General features: G+C 37.5%; 1 protein-coding gene across 3 annotated transcripts; it reads right to left on the bottom strand.

Annotated features, from left to right (window-relative positions):
- Positions 1 to 2,560: 2,560 nt before the first annotated feature.
- Positions 2,561 to 19,455, bottom strand: RCN2 (reticulocalbin 2). 3 transcript variants are annotated; one of them, XM_082452690.1, is made up of 7 exons: positions 19,118 to 19,455; positions 18,626 to 18,731; positions 15,860 to 16,056; positions 8,328 to 8,429; positions 4,942 to 5,038; positions 3,925 to 4,067; positions 2,561 to 3,394 (listed from the first exon to the last, which is right to left on the bottom strand). In XM_082452690.1, exons 1-7 carry the CDS (start codon positions 19,259 to 19,261, stop codon positions 3,242 to 3,244), a joined length of 942 nt encoding a protein of 313 aa, XP_082308816.1. In that variant the 5' UTR covers positions 19,262 to 19,455; the 3' UTR covers positions 2,561 to 3,241. The 3 variants fall into 3 exon arrangements, with proteins under 3 accessions (XP_082308816.1, XP_082308815.1, XP_082308814.1); XM_082452689.1 differs by having other exon boundaries at positions 3,925 to 4,064; positions 8,328 to 8,441; positions 19,118 to 19,454; XM_082452688.1 differs by having other exon boundaries at positions 8,328 to 8,441; positions 19,118 to 19,454.
- Between the last annotated feature and the right edge of the window lie 356 nt (positions 19,456 to 19,811).

Below are 19,811 nucleotides of genomic sequence, written 5' to 3' on the forward strand. Positions count from 1 at the left end.
AACTCAATGTTGAAATGAAGCACACTAGTTGTTACACCTGTTTCAAAAATTCGACTCTTACTGGCTTTCCCAAATCATCGTCCAAAGTTGAAAAGATCTTATGAAGTTTAAGTAGAAATTTCTCACTTAAAAGGAAATATGGTAACACAAAAACCTAGAGCAACAATGGTATACATTCAAAACTGCAAAGTAACCTTAAAAGGCTATATATTGTATAATTCCAACTATACGATGTTCTGGAAAAGGCAAAACTAAGGAGACAGTAAGTTTAGTGTTTGCCAGGGGTTTGGTGGAGGAGGAATGAATAAAGGCAGAGCACAGTGGATTTTAGGGCAGTGAAACTATTCTGTATAAAGGTGGATTTGTCATTATACATTTGTTCAAACCCACAGAATGTACAAGGCCAAGACTGAATCCTAATGTAAACTGTGGCCTTTGGGTGATAATAATGTGTCAATGTAGGCTCATCAATTGTAACAAATATACCACTCTGGTGCAGGATTTTGATAGTGGAGGGGGCTGTGCATATGCGAAGAGCAGAGCTTATGGGAAATAACTACCTTTTTGCTCAATTTTGCTGTGAATCTAAGACTGCTCGAAAAATAAGGTCTGTTTAAAAAAAAACAAAACTGCAAAGGAAAGAACTAATAAGTAAGGCAAACATGACATCATGGCTTTTACTATGAATGTCCTGGCTTCCTTTAAGTTCATACCACAAACTAGAAAGTCATTTTCTGTCCTGTATATTTGCGCAATCAGAACCACATATGAACTGATTTGTGCAAATACTGCCAACTTTTCCATTTTGAAGTAGTACCTGAAGTCAAACAAAGGAAGTAATTAAGTCCTTCGGCCAGAATCAGCTTATTCAAAAAGCCTCATTCTATCTTTACTCTCATTCCATAAGAATAAATTCAAATTATCCTAATTCTATTAAAATAAAGATGTATTTTTAAAGAGGCTTATTTAAAATTTAAATCCAAATAAAAGCCTTAAAAATAAACTTCTCTAGTTTGAATTAGCAGAAGATATAGAAACTCCATTCAGGTAGATGATGATTCTTCTCCATATGCTTATAAAAGCCAATTGTTTAATACTAAATCTCCACTCAGTAAGGATAGGCTGGGCTCCACTGTAGTTTAAAAAACAAAAAAACAAAAAACACACCAAAATCTTAGTAGCTTAACATAATAAAAGTCTATTTTTTGATCATGCTAAGTCCACTGATGGTCCAACTGACCTCCATGTGGTCACTCAGAAATCAAGACTACTTTGATCTTGTGGCTTCACCATTTCAAGTGAGGCATCCTCTACAACGCCATGGCAAAGGTTTGTCACTGGCCTGGTCTGGGAGTGACACGTACTACTTCTACTCACATTTAACTGGTCAGAACTAGCCCTTGCTCACCCACATGGGGGCTGGAAAGTGTAATTTTCTTTATGCCAGGAACTAAAGGAGTACAGATATTGGTGACTGCTAATAATGTCACCAAAATTCTTATATCTGCATGAAATCAAGACTGAATGTAGAATGCTAACTCTTAACTCATTAAGATTAAAAATGAAAGCCATATCCAATGATCTAACAATTCTGGTATAGATTTTGGAGAATCTAGTGAGAAAAACAAACGGTTAGCATGCTAATCAAACTGGTTATTCCAAATATCCCAACTTCAATAAGGCTGACAAGTGGCAGATGAGTGATAATAGTATATCTTTAATTCTTAAAAGGCCAGACAGGTATTGTGTAAGTTAAAATGAAAACCATGTACTTTAGATACCAGGGTAAGCAAGCTATCATTAAAGTGTGAGAGGTTACAATTTGCATTCGTGACTCACATCAGCAGAGGTGGGAGCAGTAGAGAGGTAAGCTGATGCAGTTAATTCTATTAGAAAAGGGCTTCAGATTTTCTCTAATAACTCATAAAGACTGGCTGAGCCCCCCAGTGCTGTGTGTGCTATAAAGGAGACAACTTTAGATTGGAAAAAGATTAATAGAATGCATAGCTGACCTCTTCACCCACAAATAAAAGTAATTTAAGAAAACAGAAAGCAAAACTATCTGTGAGTCAAAGCTATGAAAACATGAATTTCTCACCTTCTCACTTTTCTTACTCCCCACAAAGGTAATAAGTTGACTTCCTGAATAAGGTTAAAACTGACCATTTAGGTGTGGACAAATGCTTATCAAGTATGATTTTAATTTCAATATGACTGATCTTGAGCTCTACTGCTGATAACTAACCAGCTCTACTGGTGATTTCAACCTGTGTAGTTCTTATGATTATTTCTAGCCCCAAATAGCAAGACCACATTTGCCACAATAGCAAATGAAATGTGTCAGGCGCACATTCAATTATAATATGATTCTTTTATCTAGAAAAAAAAAAAAAAGGCAAAATAAGAATATGCAGCAAGAATATAATTTAACAGAGTTTTGAGAACATTCATTCCCCAAATAAAATACAGGAATGGATGAGGTGAAGTAATGTATAATACAACAAAACTTTTGCTAAATTCAAGGGTTACCTGAAAGATTAAAGAAAAACAAACAAACATATAAAAAGATAGGACATTTCATTTTTAATCAGTCAATAAAAGAAAAGAGTTCTGGACAACGTCAAATTCCACACACCATAATGCTATAGTTACACATTAAATATAATTACTATCTATACAGATGCAAAAATATAAAGTTCTATTTCATACAATAAAACCTTTTATAGAAACCATTTTAAAATTAAGCAGAACTTCTCAACATTAACATGTGAGGCATAAGTCTTTCTAAGGTTCCTTTAAAGGTTTTAAAGCAAAAATGCTAAAACTAAACACAATGTCCTTCTGTCAGTTCCCAAATTAAATCTACTTAAAACAAAAATTGATAGCTCAGTCATATACTACACTTAAATAATATTGTTCAGCCAACTGTAGAATCCTCCATTTTTTCAAGTATGGAAACAGAACTCAAATATTCCATAATACAGTACTAAACAGATGGAATATTTAGGAAAGACTATGTTGTCATATGGCACAATATTGTTTCATTTCTTCAATACGTTTTGAAATAAATATCAGGTTTTTGTTTTACGTTTCTTCTAAAAGGCCAAAATTTTAATGTACATTAATCTTGACTGTGGTAAGACGTAAGAATGTAAAATATAACATCAACATTTTATCACAAAAGTAAAGCTGGTAACAAACTATAAAAGGAGCCAGTACTCTACTCAGATATACCCAGGGATTAAAGCTCATCGTGATAGAAATATTCATCATGAAGCTGTCTGCCATAATCTGTGGCTTCGCTGGTAAGAAACAAGTCCTGGTTCTCCAGAATCTCTGCTTCAGACAGCTTTCTGTCACTATTCAAATCCATTTCATCAATTAGATGAAGAGCCTTTAAAATAAAACAAAACAAAAAGGTGTCAAGTGTAATAAGCATTTTCAGCAAGATGTTCACATTTTAATGTGATTTGATTTGTCAAAACCATTCAGGTATGCCAAGTACTCATTATTGTCTAAGTATCTAAAAATATTAACCATTGTGATCAGGTCTGTCTACAGCGTCTCTCATTACCTCCTTCCTTAATTTCTGCTGGGTTCTGCCTCCTCCCAACTCAAATCCAATTCAGGATATCTCAAAGTAAACCAAAATTAATATAACTCATTTTGAGCCCCTGTAGGTAAATACAAATTTTTATTATTCTATTGTGCTATCAGATTAATACATGATACAATCTTAACTTCTTTGTCTCCTTGAAAATCTAAAACAATCTAAAACAGATCATAGATTTAAATCAAGAAATAGCAATGCATTAGTCCTAAATAAATAACTCCACTACTTCTTTCTTTGGCTTAAGATTTTGAATTTCCTTTACTATCAGTAGCACCAATTTGGGGATGAGAGAGTAATTCTGTAACACTTACCTCTTCTTGTGCAATGCCCTGATTATTGGGTACTACCCAAGACAACAGCTCTTGGGGATCAAGTCTGCCGTCAGCATCTTTGTCATAATCATTCAGGAATCTATCTTTCTCAACGAGTATCCACTCTGGATCTTCATTTGCTGCTTAATATATAAAAAAAAAAAAACCCAAGAACATAAACATGCATACGCAAGAATATCACATGTATCCAATAAGAAGTTTGGTATACCCCTAGAATAAAGGAAATGAATTTAAAGCTTACCAAATAAAGGAGGCCCAAAGAAACAGAGGTACTTAACTGAAATGTCCTGAAATAAGTATCAACTCTATAGTAATTTTCAAAAGTGATACTCAGAGTTTAAAAATTGTTGCTTATTATCACAAACTAGTAATTTTGTTAACTGCTGCTACTTGTTCGGATACAGTTTTCCCAAGTTTGAGCTAGGTAATTTTTTTACGTACATCATGTGACTAAAGCTTCCTGCGTGCTCTTACAAAGCAATGCCATGTGTAATTTTAAAGTGACATTCACAATAAGTGATGCTTTTAAGCAACAATTCTGAAAAGACAGCTGCTTTCAGAAAAAGCTGCATTTAAAAACTCCTCAAATTTCAAACACTCAGTAAGCCACCTTCCAGTCTTACTCCAGTATTTATAGGATTCTATATTTTCTTCTCTTTCAAGATCTACATGCAAGGGTACAGACGTCTGTTTAAAAATATCAACCTTTACTTCCTCATCCATTTGGATTGATGATTACATTTTATTTGTTTGAAAAGGAAGAAAAATGCTTGGATCTAGACGGGGAACTAAAAGTGAGTAAAAACAGCATTCTCAGATAAGCTTTAAGTCCCTTTGTTTCCCTTGTATTTTATTGAACTTGGCAGAACAAGGAGGAATCAGGCCCAGTTCTTCTTCTAGTTTCCTCTGTCAAACGAACTCTCAATGAGCAAGACTGTCTTTCAATTTCTTTCTTCTTTTCCCACCTCCGCTTCCACACATCCCCAAGCTACTTACTTGGGTCCCGCCTGTAGTCACCGAGAAATTCTTCCAAACTAACAAATCCATCACCATTTTTGTCATGTTCTTCTAAAGCCTCTTGAATGACAAATTCCTATTGCATGTCCGTTCACACACACACACACACACAAAAAAAAATTAGTCACAAAAGTTTCAATCCCACCACCATCTGAATCAATGCTACTACAGAACTTATTTAGGAATAATTATTTTGGTTGTCCATACTTGCAAGACAATCTTTCTAAACATTGGAATTTAGAAGCAGGAATAAAACCCCCAATATTAAGTAGCTTAAGATTCAACATCCTTAAGTTTCTATTATTGAGCACTCCACTTCACCCTCCTGAACAACCTCGGCACTAAACTCACACTCCTATTTTCTGCACATTACCCTCCTTCTGAAGAATGACATATCTTACTACCTTTGTGTTCTTTAATTCCACTTTCTCTCAAATCTATTAACAACCCCAAAAGAACCCTTGTCTTAGATGTCTTTGAATAGAGCTGCTGTTCTACCCCCAGACCTGAAATGGGGCAGTCCCCTATAAAACCTCAACCTCCCTGCTTCCTCTTCTACCAATCTACCCTATCCACACCAGACTGCCCCCAAATCTGTTCCTCACACTTACCAAGGCTTCTTACCAACCACTCCCCTCTGATCCAAAGATCACACCCTTTCTCGTTATACTTGACCCAAGATGACCTGTTTAATGGCCAGCTGCTTCAGTACTTCTCTTATTACATTCCTATATCCCCTTGTACCCTCTTCTTATTATGCCAATCCCTATCTAGTACATCAGACTCACTTCACTTTCTCCTTTATTCCAGAATCAGAGAAAGATACAAAAATAGAAACTAGTCCTTGTAAATTAATTTCTTGCCATTTTGGTGGGCTCTCACTGCAGCTTGGATGTCTATCTCTGCCTCACTTTCCCTAACATACACTCTACAGCTGTTTTTTGAAACTTCCATTTTCCTTTCCTCACCCTAACTCTCTCCAATACACTCTTGACAAAGACCCTCCTGTTTTTCTAAACATGGTACAGGTCTTCTGAAATGCTTCCTTGTTTCCCAGCATCGCATCCTCACCTTTAATTACCTCTATATATGCCTCTGATCTCAGCAGTTAAAGCTCTCTCCCCCTCTTCTCTAGGGTGAAGCCCTCAACTGTCTTCCTAGATCCCATACTACCCCATTTCCTGAGTGCTTTCTTTAACTCTTAACTCCAGCCTCTCCCAAGGCTCCAATCTCTTTTCCACCAGCTCCTTCTTCTATGCCTTTAAAAACATTCAAGTCCCCAATGACTTTGCTGCACTCTTTAGCCACCATCCTGGTTTTTCTTTTCCTCTAATAGGTTATACCTACTATTCTCGTTTCCTCATTACCTGCTGCCACCCAAATACCTTTCAATCTGGATTCTAGCATCACAACTATAATGAAATATATTCTCAAAAGTCTACCATTCTAGTCAAACCCAGGGGCTTTATCTACATCTGTATGAAATAACACTTAAATACAAGTTGTTGGCGTTTTTTAAAATCAAATATTACAGATTTTATGTATAGAAACCAGGGGCTCTTAACCTGGATATCCAAAGATTGGTTTTAGAGAGAGGATCTGAGAATCTCTTGAAATTATAATCCAATACTTCACGTGTATGAGCATGGACATACATAGGATTTTTCTGGGACACAGTACATAGTTTGCATCATATTTTTTAAAGCAGTCTGTGACCCAGTAAAAGAATCACTGATCAAAATGATTATTCCTCCATTCAAGTAATCCTCTTGGGAAACAATAGATTTATTTCAATAATGTTGCCTTGGTTAAAATAATTTTTGGAACTACATGAATGAAAATATCTTTAAATTCCAAATTTTAATCCAAAGTAGAATCACTTAGTTGATCTTGTACTCCTGCCTTTTCCTATAACAAATATACCCTTAAAGGGAAAAAGGGATACACAAAAACAATGAAGATAAATAGGAATTAATGAAGCTGCTCTGAATGAGACACCAATTTATGGTCACACACCTTATATGCTGCCATCAAGGCCAACTCAGCACAAAGAACATACTTCCCCGTACTGACACACCCCATCCTGCAATGGGCTTTCATTGTTAGGCAAGCCCCAAACCTCACAGTCATCTCTGACTCTTGCCCCCCTCCCTTCCCGTGTTTAGTCAGTCAACATTCCTGTCTATGCTTTCTTCAAAATGTTGGTCAAGTCTAATTCATTCCACTGCCACCTTGTATTCCAGGGCCATAACATATAATGCCTAAATTATTTCATTGCTTTCACTGGTCATTTCCCTCCTCAGTCTTCAACTGTTCCTTATTCCGAGGTAATCAAGATCCAACATCCCCTGCCTACCATGCTAGGGCTCAATTTTTGGCCCTAATTGGCCCTAATTGGCCCTAATTAAACAAATTGTGCCAATGTTCTTAAACTAGGTCATGTATTTTGTGCCAAGTGAGAAATCAGATGCCTCACAGTGGCAAGAGAAGTGGTACTAACGGTGGTGTCTTGCCAGTGAGCTATAGAGAAAAAAGTATCTGCAGCCTTGCTATCAAGGTAGCAGCATCTGACCATGACCCATTAAACAAAAAGCTACATCTTCCCTCCCTGAAATGTCCAGGGAACTATGCCACATGGCTGGAGGCTGATGCCAGGCAACAGACCTCAATATAAATGTTTGGCCTATTTTTTAAAAGCCATGTCTTATATTAATCTTTACCCTCCAATATGATAGTTTCTGCTCTCAAGAAGCTTATCAAGTCATAGGAGGGACTTAATCAGTGTTAAATTAAACCTAGAGTCCAACAAAATTTTGAAGAGCTGGTACTTCTTTTAAGCACTAAAGGGATGAGAGGACTCATTATGCCTGAAGTTGCAAAAACATCATTAGTCATTAGCTGTACCCCCCACCCTACCCCCACACACCCTATGAAAAGGGATCCAAATGTGATACATTCTCCCAGACCAAAAGTTTTCACAAGTGATGCTGTAAACTAAGTAGGAAGTTCTAGTGTTACTAATACTGAAAAACCAGAGGAAAGTCGGGAAACTACAAAAGGACAAGGAAGGCACTGAAGATAATGTGGTTACGAAACAGAAACTAGACAGGGAAAGACTGATGCTCATATATGTTACAGAGATTAAAGAACACTCATTCCTTACCTTCTTCCTCCCAATAAGCACACCCCACCCCACCCCACCAGAAAACCTCCTTCTTCCCACTCCTTATCTTAAGCAGGGAAAACTTTAGATCTTCCTGTCTCCCAAAATTCTGTTTGCCATACAATTCATTTTAATTACTTTGTAAAAGCAAGTTTTAAAGTTTTGGTCATTCAATAGTCATCTTGAAATGTTTCTTCCTTACCGCCATGTAATCAACTTCTTCAGGATGCTCAAAAGCAATAAATTCTTCAAGATTCAAACCAGGACCTGAATCCTGGTTAGCTTTTTCAAATCTCTTCTTGTCCTTTAAATGAAGCTTTGAAAATTAAATATTGAACATGTTTAAAGGTCTCATCCATACCATAACATCATTAAAAATACTTTGAAAAATACAACTATGTGAAATCTAAAGTACATTTACACCCATTATCATATTTTATCTTCGCATCATCCCTTTGAAGGTAAGTTGGGCAAATAACAAACATTTATTAGAAGCAGTACAGAGACACAGGCTCTAGAGTCAGAGAAACTCAGATCTGAATTCCAGCAATGCCACTCACTAGCTTATTACTTAGGGCAAATTGCTTAACCTCTCCAGTCTCCTCACCTATACAATTGGGATAATCTGACACCAAAAGCAACAAAAGCAAAAATAAACAAGTGGGACTACATCAAACTAAAAGGCTCTGCACAGCAAAAGAAACCATCAATAAAATGAAAGCTACTGAATGGGAGAAAATATTTGCAAATCATATATATGATAAGGGGCTAATATCCAAAATATATAAAGAACTTGTACAACTCAATAGAACAAAAACCAAACAGTCCAACTAAAAAAATGGGCAGATCTGAATAGACATTTTCCAAATACATACAGATGGCCAACAGGTAAATGAAAAGATGCTCAACATCATAAATCATCAGGGAAATGCAAATCAAAACCACAATGATATATCACCTGACACCTGGCTGTTACAAAAAAGACAAGAAATAACAGGTGTTGGTAAGGATATGGAGAAAAGAGAACTCTTGTGCACTGTTGGTGGGAATGTAAATTGATGCAGCTACTACGGAAAACAGTATGGAGATTCCTCAAAAAATTAAAAATAGAACTACCATCTGATCCAGGAATTCCACTTCTGGTTATTTATCCAAAGAAAATGAAAACACTAACTCAAAAAGATATACGAGCCTCTGTGTTCACTGCAGCATTATTTACAATAGCCAACATATAGAAACAACCTATATCCACTGATGGATAAATGGATAAAGAAATTATATACAGTAAGTCCCCCATATACGAACCTTCAAGCTGCGAATTTTCAAAGATGCAAACGTGCATTCATATGTCCAATTACGTAAGTTAGTTTACGTGACGGGCATACATTGTCACGTGCGTGCATTCTCTACAAGTGGTTGTGCTTTTGTGTACTTTACTGTACAGTACTGTATAGAGTACAGTGGTACAGTATCTTTATTTCAAGCCCAGGATGTCTGGAAGCAAGCGTAAAAGCAGTGGTAATGTAGCTGGTACTGCTAAGAAGCACCAAGCGATAACAACAGAAACAAAAGTGAAAATAACTGAGAGTGGAACAAGGTGAAAAGATGGAATTGGAGGCCCAGAGAAAGGATGAAGAGAGACAAAAGGAAGAAGAAGTAACTAAAGAACTGAAGAGATTCACGACACAGGAAATGGCAAGGGGATTTTCTTTACTTGAGGAGGCACTGTTACTTTTCGAGGCACAGGACCCAAACGTAGAATGGTACACGAAGGTTGCAGTAGCCATTCAGAATGCAATCCAGTGCTACCGTGTCATCTATGACAAGAAAGAAAGAGCTACTACCCAGATATCACTGGATCATTTTTTCAAGACGGTAGATAGAATTGAATCCAGCAAGGAACCAGAACCTGTGCCATCAGTGTCAGGCGTGAGTGACATTGCAGCTTGCCCTCCGTCTCCTATTGCTGATGATCCTTCACTCTACCATCTCCCACCTCCTCTCCCTCCTCCAGTAAGTAACACTTCTTGCCTGTTCACTCGATGCCAGCCCCTGTATGCCAGCTGTTGTACTGTACTACTGTACTTTTCAAGGCACTGTACTATAAGATTAAAAATGTTCTCTTTATTGTTTGTGTTTATGTATTATTTGTGTGAAAAGTATTATAAACCTATTACAGTACAGTACTATATAGCCAATTGTGTTAGGTGGGTACCCAGGCTAACTTTGTTGAACTTAACGAACAAATCGGACTTACGAACGTGCTCTCTGAACGGAACTCATTCGAATGTAGGGGACTTATTATTCAGCCATAAAAAAGAATAAAATCTTGCCATTTGAGACAATATGGATGTACCTTGAGGGCATTATGCTAAGTGAAATAAGTCAGAGAAAGACAAATACTGTATGATCTATGTGGAATCTAAAAACAAACAAACAAAAAATTCCCCCCAAACCAAGCTCAAGATACAGAGAACAGACTGGTGGTTGCCAGGGGTGGGGAGGTGGCGAGGTGACAGAAATGGGTGAACCGGTTTTTTTTTTTTTTAGTTTAAATAAATTGAATTTATAATAAATAAGAAAAAAATCTCTGTTAAGCAATTGGGATGAGAATTCCTATCAAGCAATTAGAAACCTTAAGTATTAGGTATTAAATAAATGTTACATATTACTATTATTGATAGAAAAACTGAGATTAAAATGATTTATTGAAAAGGATGTCAGAAAAACAGCTAAAATATGTTGAACTTGGATCCTCCCTGTTCTTTCTACAGTACTACACACTATCTTCTTTAACAATCTCAATAATTTTTTTAATGTCCCCAAAGCAATAAATTTAGACTATGTATTAATTCTTGGTATGTCTATTTCTGTTTCTGGTCTTCAAAATGACTTTTCAAAAACATGTTAACAGGTTTCAAAAAATAGTCCTTTTATGAGAATACTTTTGACAAATGTACATAATATTTGGAAGTCTACTCTTTGTAGGTTCTTTACAGTGCTAATTCTGTATGTCCAGATAAAACACATCAAAAGCTGAAAAGGGCCTATCTTGAGGTCGAGGTTAAATAATCATACCCTTTTCTACTTTCTCACACCCATCTTCCTTTTTTTCCCCCAAGTACACTCTGATAGGAAATCAAGAAGTAGCAGCTATTAGGGACAAGGTTGCTTTTAATGAATTTCTCAAAGGTAATTCTGTGATTAAGAGCCTTGGAAGCCAATAGTGGCATATTGCTAATCCTGCATAAATTCTATTTTGAGAATTTCTGGGAATAACTTTCTATAAACTTATGTGTATTAAACTGCACATTTTTGAAAAAGTACAATTTCAAATATTTTAGAAGCTTTCAATTTATGTGATTCACTGTTGAAAAGAAATACTCTTTTCGGTTTTTTGGAATACTAGAGGTTAGGTAGCAGTCATTTACTGAAACACTTGTTCTTTTACGTTGATTGATTTACAGTGGAGAGGCTCATTTCTTTCCCCAAAGAATTTGTCTTTTAAACATCCAGATTCCACTAGCCAGTTATATCCACCCAATCATGACAGGGGGAAAAAACTGTTTCCAAATAGCTGTTTTAACTTAATGTTTCATAATTTTAAATAATTAGACCAAATAATTTACATGTTATGTTCAGGTTTAACATGGGGAAAAGTAGAAAAATAAGAACTCAAGGTACTTTGTTGAGTCAATCAAGTTCTTTTTGAATAAATCACTATTCAAAATACTAAGTGCTTAGATTTCCTTATGAAAGAACCCTTCAATTCAGAGCAAAAAGTCCATGTTTCAGCAGAGGGAGCAGAATTTGGCCAAATTTTCCTATGGAAAGAAAGGATCTCTTTCAACAGCTAAGATTTCTTTAAAAAAAAAAAAAAAAGGTAGTTTTCTGGTTTACATTTCTCAGTTTTAAAAATAAAATGAAATAACGTGCTTTTTAAAAGTTTTACTCATTTGAGGAACACAATTTAAGAGAGACTCATATTAAAGAAGCCAATACATTGCAAGACTTTTTTCAAAGTGGCAAATTTCTAAAAGAGAACAAAAAAAGACTATCAGTTTCATAAAACCTCAACACTTTTTTCTTCTGTATAAAAACCTTGTGTTCTAGTGGAGAGTAGGAAGTACTATACACAGTAGTAAAAAGACAGAAACTACCATACTCATTTTATATTGTAACAGAAACTTGTGAAGAACAAAACTGCCATCTTTTGGTAGACTAAAAATTTTACATGAGGAAATATATAACTTGTGACACCAGAAAAAAAGTCTAGGTCTTATTCTGATTAGCCACATGCAAGATAATATCTTACATAAATAAATATTGCTTATACATGCACATTCAGCGGCTGGCTTTAGAAGTTAGAGCAATTGAGCTTCTGCCAGGTTGGTCCTCAAACTTTAATTATCCTGCTTAAAGGTGCTGACTATACTTGTTCATCAGATCATAAAGAAATGCTTTTTCAGACATTTCACAGCCTGAGAGGGTCATTATTCCAGGCTATCTCTATTCTCTATATTAAAACATCAAAAATAAGATAAAATTCAGGTATCAAATTGATTTTTGTTTTTTATTAGGCTTCCATATAGAAACATTTTATTTTATTTAGATATCCAATTACTTTTTATGATTATTTTATGGTATAATGTTTAGTCTGTTACTTCGATTAAGACTGATTCATTCTTCATCCTTGATTTTTTATTTTGAATAATAATGCAGCTGTGTCTGGGTTCATCTTTACACCCCACATCCACTTTTAATGGGTTATATCTATATATATCAAATTCTAATAAAGTATTATAAATAGAACTTCATGTAGAGACATATTCCTGTGTTGTCAAAGAATAACCATTACGACTCCCATTGAGAAGTGTTCATTTTAGGGATCCATAAATTCCTTTAGGCTATTAAGGTCCATCTAATTCATTCTTTAAAAGTAGAGTCTTATAATCAACATGTACTGAGTACCTGGGTGGGGAACATAGCATTAGAACCAGACATCTTTTAAAAGAAAAACTGTTCATAAATACTTTATATTAACAAGTCATGTACCTTTTCAAAGTGAAGATTTTCTTCTCAACATCATCATGTATTATTTCATCCCACACCCCCAACCCACAAAAGAATACAGATTTAAAAAACTACACACGTTTCTTATTTTTGATGGGATGCTAATTGAATCTTTTGAGTGAAAAAAAAAAAAAGGACAGAATCTAATTCTAGTAACATTTTAAAATACTGTATTTAACTTCTGTATTATTTTCTGGCAGGGAAGTCATAATATCATACCATGGTTTGGTTTTAGAAAAGTCTTGGAATGCAAATGATGCTTTTAAGATGAGTTAATTCCTATAGTAAAGGAGAATAACTAATAGACAAATCCCAGATCTCATTATTATCATTTGTTTTCTTTTTAGCACTAAGTAGTGAAAAGACTGATTTACACTCTTTTCAGTCTGCTGTAAGATGAAGACCCAAATAAGGAGAAAAAAAGGAGCAAAGACATTTTTCCCCTATATATTAAATCCTAACTAATCTAAAGCTGATATAGCTAACAAATGCTTAAACAACTTTCAAAACCTGATTGTATATAAATATTAAAGATAAACATGTGAATCACACATGCTTTCTTCAACAGTATTCGTTCAAATCAACATAGAAGAGTTTACCAGTCCAACTGCTACTATCAATATTTATTACTGTTTCTCCATACTATTATCATTCCCATTTTTAGATATGAGGAAACTGAGGCATAAGGAGGTCTGACTTAACCTAAAGCTGCACCACTGTTAAGTGGTATGCCTGAATGTGAAGCCAAGCAGACTGGCTCCAAAGCTGGAGCTCTTAACCTCCACACCAGTGGTATATGCATAGCATATGCATAATCATTAGCAGAGAAACAACCAATTTTGAGTTAGTGATGGTCTACAGAGTTCAAGTGGCCAATATGAAATAAAATAAATAGCATATACACTGATAAAATATGGCCATGGTAAAAACTAAAAGGTAGATACTAATAATGGGATAGGTAAGTTAAGGAATAGAGGAGCCTCAAATGTTTTCCAAGCATCCTTGATTAATATTTTGGGACACAACGCTTGCAACAAGGTGTTTGGTTTTATTTTTTCCACGTACAAAAAACTCTTTTAAAAAAAGTCTTGGGGCTTCCCTGGCGGCGCAGTGGTTGGGAGTCCGCATGCCGATGCGGGGGACGCGGGTTCGAGCTCCGGTCTGGGAGGATCCCACATGCCGCGGAGCGACTGGGCCCGTGCGCCACAACTACTGAACCTGCACTATAGAGCCCGCGAGCCACAACTACTGAGCCCGCATGCTACAGCTACTGAAGCCTGCGTGTCTGGACCCCGTGCTCCACAACAAGAGAAGCCACCCTAGTGAGAGGCCCGCGCACCGCAACAAAGGGTGGCCCCTGCTAGCCGCAACTAGAGAAAGCCCGTGTGCAGCGACAAAAGACCCAATGCAGCCAAAAATAAATTAATTAAATTAAAAAAAAAGGTCTTTAAAATTACCTCTGAAATACAAAAGTATTTGAAATAGTAATTTCTCAAGCTTATAGTAATTTGTCTTAAAAAGTTCCTACTAATTACTAAGTAAAAAGTCTTTAAAAGTTCCTACTGATTCCTAAATATTGCCTTCCTCAACTCTGCTTAAGAAATATATTTCAACAAATTAAACCATGAGACACAACAGAACTCATAGTGATACTGAATCTTCAAAAATAAGTTATTTTAAATGGTGCAGCCACTATAGAAGACAGTATTGCAGTTCCTCAGAAAATTAAAAATAGAATTACCATATGATCTAGCAATTCCACTTCTGGATATATACCCAAAAGAATTAAAGGCAGGGTCACGAAGACATATTTGTACACCCACGTTCATAGCAACATTACTCACAATAGCCAAAAAGCTGAAGCAACTCAACTGTCCATTGATTGATGAATGGATAAACAAAATGTGATATATACATATAATGAAATATTATTGTCTTTAAAAGGAAATTCCGACACATACTACAACATGGACGAACCTTGAGAACGTTAAGTTAAATAAGCTAGTCACACACACAAAAAAATGTTAGGATTCCACTTATACGAGGTACCCTGAATAGTTGAATTCAGAGACAGAAAGTCGAGTGGTGGTTGCCAGGGGGCTGGGGCAAGTGGAAACGAGGAGTTGTTTAATGTGTTTAGGGTTTCAGTTCTGCAAGATGACAAGAATTCTGCAGATTGGTTGCCTAACAATGTGAATGTACTAAACAATATTGAACTGCACACTTAAAAATAGTTAAAATGTAAATTTTATGTTATATGTACCATACCACAATTTTAAAAAATTTTAGTTATTTTATATAAAACTATGTGCTTAAAAATGGGAATAGGCCTCTATAGTCTTCTTAATAAATATGATAATAAAACCAATTGTTCAATAACAAAAAAAATAAAATATTGAGATATTCAAAATACACTAAAAAAGCAACCCTGGAAATGAGGACAAATGATGCAGCTGAGAAATACAGATGCAAGGATAACTGAAGTAGTCCAGAATAAGAGTCCTAAATCTGGCTAGAAAGGAAACCATCAAAATGACCACTGAAATGAAACAGGTGATAGAGAACAAGGCAATCAATCTATGACGTCAGGCCTCTTGTGCTCACTCATGCAGGAAGGTAAAGTGAACTGATATGATCAAAAGCTTGTGCACACATACTCACCAGCCGAAAAGACTCCTCTTCTGCATCATCCAGAGCAGTGTTCTCATCAAAGTCGATTACGCGATCATACATCTGAATATTGTATTCATCCCACGACACACTAGCATCACTGTTTTTATCATATTCAATGAACTGTTGTTTTGCTTCTTGCATAGCATAATGTTTAAAAGACATTTGAATCCATGAACTGAGTTCACCTATGAGAATTTCCCAGAACACAATGAATGTGATAGTAATTCTGATACTTAAAAGGAGTGAGGATTTCTAAACATTCTTTAAAAGCAAAGAAAACTTTAGTGTATATAAATAGTGAGTGAGAACTGGCCTAGTTGTATTCATAGAAATAGGAGTAGGAGGCGGGGAGAGCTGTTTGGAGTCTTAAGAATGTTATAATATGTGATCTACACAGAATGTAAGCTCTTTGAGTACAGAGAGTTTTAGTATGTTTTGTTCATTGAGGTACTCCAAATGCCTAGAAAGCACCTGGCTCAACAAGTATTTATTAAATAAACTACCAATTGGCCAAAATAGCACTTGACTTTTAAAACATATTATCCAAAAAATTGCAGATAACTTTTGCTAATTATCACAGATCTCTCAGGAAGCACAAATATTTGAATAACTACCCATTTATTTTAATATGTATTGGAAAAAACAGTGTTCTTCATTTATGAAAGTAATATAAAGTTTTCCTTTAAAATACATTCTACATTGAGTTGAATCAAGACTATATTAAGGGAATAATAGATAAGTAAATAGGGCCTAAATTGTGAAAAATGTACTCAAGTGACTGAAGTTTGAGAACTACTGTTACAGTACATTCCTTTTAACTATGTCATAAAGCATCTGGAGGAAATTTTAACAAAGTTATGGGTAGCAATTATGATTTATGCCCTTCTTGTAATAGCTATCTGTCTTAACTGGGTACCTGAAGACATAGGGGAAAAGCTTCTAAATCGCAAATGTCCACTTTCAGATAAACTTTTAAAAATCTATCAGAGATATTTACTATACTGCATTATAGAAAAAAGGGGGTGGGGGAAGAAAAACATGAATATTTGCAAGGAAGCAAGAGTACCCATTTGGTTTAAAGATAATACACCACTTGGTTTAAAGAGTGGTACTCCTCTGTTGGTTTGGGGGGAGGTCAGGTGAATAGAAAAGTAAAGACACTTTGTCCCTCCTGAAACTCTAAATCAGGGCAGAATAATTATGGCAACCATGTATTGAACAATTATTATATATCAGGTCCTCTATATACTTTGTCTCTAATCTTCAAAACAAGGCAATTATAATAATTGTTTTACAGTTCAGGAAATTGAGGTTCGGAATTGAGGACTCACAGCTAACGAGTAGCAGAGTCTAGGTTCAAACCCATGTTTGGCTTCAAAGTCCAAACTGAACTTAGCTGTCTCTCAAGAACCTGAGTCCAGTCCTGGCGCTTAAAGTGCAAATAAGCAAAATTCCCTGAAGAGTCCTCAAGTAGAATGATCATCATGTTTTAACAGAATACAGAACGAAACAGAGGTCAGAAACAGGGGTTCATACTTCAGCTCTGCCGTAAGGAATAAGTTTACCCTCTCTAGGTTTTGTTTTCTCATCTATAAAATGAAGATTTGGACTAAGTTCCTTTTAATTTTAACTTTTTAAAAAGCTTACTATTAAATATTTGAACACATGTAGGCCCTTACAGATAAATAGCACCAAGTCTTCCAAATCAACTTGTTTTATGTGTTCTCTAGTGTAACCAAAGATGTACCTACTCTTATTGGATAATTAGTCTAAAGGTTCTGTTGTTTAAGTACAAGGAACAAAACCTTAATATTCCTGAGAGCACCAATGTGAATACTTCATTGACAACACATCTTGAATTTACCAATCAGCTTATAATTCTCTCTCCAGCAACTTCATTCTTCAGATGCTGAGCAGCATTTAAATAAGAGTTATAAGAAAACAGCTCCTGAATTTTTATTGAGGATCAACTTGGAAAGTTGATCGGGTGCATCACATGAATTAAGCAATGAGTTGAGGCAGATGCACAGCAATTTATTTGGAATATTCTTTTAAGAATCTGTGCATTTCATTTCTGGCTCTAGAATCTACCTAAGAGCATTCACTTTGTTTTTTTGTTTGTTTTTTAAGTGAAGGATATTAAAGACTGAATTAAGTCCAGGAGATACAGGTTCTAATCCTGGCTTTGCGACTCATTGGAGCAAGGCACTTACACCTCTGGACTTCAGTTTCTTCATCCTTACAAAAAGAGGTGGACATAATGATTCTAAGGCCTCTACCAGTTATAATAATTTGTGATAAACATAATTCACATGCAACAGGTCCTTTTCTACTTGCTTATAAAAAGAAGCAAGTTGTTAAGATTCTAATGAAGCATATATCAAAAGAGCAATAAACCACTTAATGCCTTAAGAAGGTTTTTAGCATGTTTCTCTAAAGTGAATCATGTTGATATTGATAAAAAGTCATGTGAGGAGCAGGGCGTTTGCTCTAGGTGTGACTTGCACATACCATGTAGGGTCAGTGATGTTTATATATTACTGGAGAAAGCACTGAGTGTTAGTTGGTATCCTATGTCTAAAGATTTCCAGGTATAAAACCTACTCACCATGTCCTTTTTTCCCCTCTCACACAGTACCTGTAATTGGTTGGAACACTAGCAATCTACACTCAACAGACACCCTGCTTAAATGTTTGTATTTCTGTCTCCTACAGAGGGATGTCTCCATTGTTAGTTGTGTAGGACGTCCTTACTTTCGGTGAGAAAGCCATCTGAGTCCAAGTCAATTTTCTCTATGATTGACTTCAGTCTTTTGTGTTGCTCTTCGGGGGTGAGTTTAACATATTCATCGACTTCTTCCTTTGGGGGGTAAGCGATATACGGGGGGGGGGGGGGGTCAAGCATTACTATCAGGAGGGCAAAATGGTGGAGAAAAATAGAGCTACCCTTGCCGAGGGCTTCTGGGGTGACCCACACCTGCTCTCCAAGGCCCCTGCCCCCTACACACCCTCAGTGATCCTGCCCCTTGTAGGGAGGGTAGAAGGGATCCGGCTCCTGGGCCGCGCTATTTTCTCAGGCTTACAGCCCTCGGGGTCCACGGGAGAGTGAGCTGCGCCCCGCCCGGCCCCCACTGTCAGGCTGCCCCGGCCAGGCCTCGCCCGGCCGCCCCCTTTGTCCCGGGACAAAGCCCGCGGCAGCCGCGCTGCGAGGCCCGGCCCTCCCAGCCCCCGGCCTGGCCGCCTCACCTCGCCGCCCAGTAGCGCCTCGCGGTCGTAGTCGGCGCGGTGCTCGCCCCGTGGGTAGTGCAACTCCTCGGCCTCCCCGGCGCCGGCTGCCGCGGCGCACAGCAGAAGCAGCCCCAGCGTGGCGGGCCTCGAGCCCAGCCGCATCGCGCCGGCCAGCCGCGGACACACAGAGAGGTGAGGAGGGAGGCGGGAGGGGCCCAGGCCGGCGGCGGCGCTCAGCGGGCGGCGCGGCGTACGTGGGGAGGGTGGAACGGAACGCGGACAGGGCCGTGGCCTCCGTTCCTCGGGTGATCACTGGCTGAAGCCCGAGCGACAATTGCGGTGATGCAGCATTCCAGGCCGAGGCCTATATAGCCCCGGCGGAGGGGCGGGGCGCCAGGCCGCGCCGATGATTGGACCGCAGGGCTGGGGCCGGGCCGCGGGGATGTGGCGGTCTGCTGCGGGCCCAGAGGCTACAGGAGGCTGGCGGTCGGGGCCGGGAGGGGAGACCCCCGGGGGAGCCTTTCCTTGCGCCACGACGCCCTCCAAAAGACACGCCCCCACCCCACCCCCACCCTGTCTCTTTCCGTCAGCCTCGTTCCTACCAGAAGCCCCCTGTCCACTCCGTGTGTCCGACCCGGTTTCCATCAATAAGAAAGGCTGGAGATTTGGGTGACAATAATACAGTACCTAGGAAAATCTTTGGTTTTCCCAG

This window comes from Balaenoptera physalus, assembly GCF_965194825.1.
Source record: "Balaenoptera physalus genome assembly, chromosome: 2".
In the NCBI taxonomy this organism is placed as follows: Eukaryota; Metazoa; Chordata; class Mammalia; order Artiodactyla; family Balaenopteridae; genus Balaenoptera; species Balaenoptera physalus.

Excerpts from the sequence above, each read along its gene's own strand:
- RCN2 (XM_082452688.1), bottom strand. The coding sequence starts at position 19,261 with ATGCGGCTGGGCTCGAGGCCCGCCACGCTGGGGCTGCTTCTGCTGTGC. Across the intron at positions 18,732-19,117 it reads AGGCGCTACTGGGCGGCGAG|GAAGAAGTCGATGAATATGT; the intron begins GTGAGGCGGCCA and ends TACCCCCCAAAG. Across the intron at positions 4,068-4,941 it reads TGACTACAGGCGGGACCCAA|CAGCAAATGAAGATCCAGAG; the intron begins GTAAGTAGCTTG and ends TTATATATTAAG.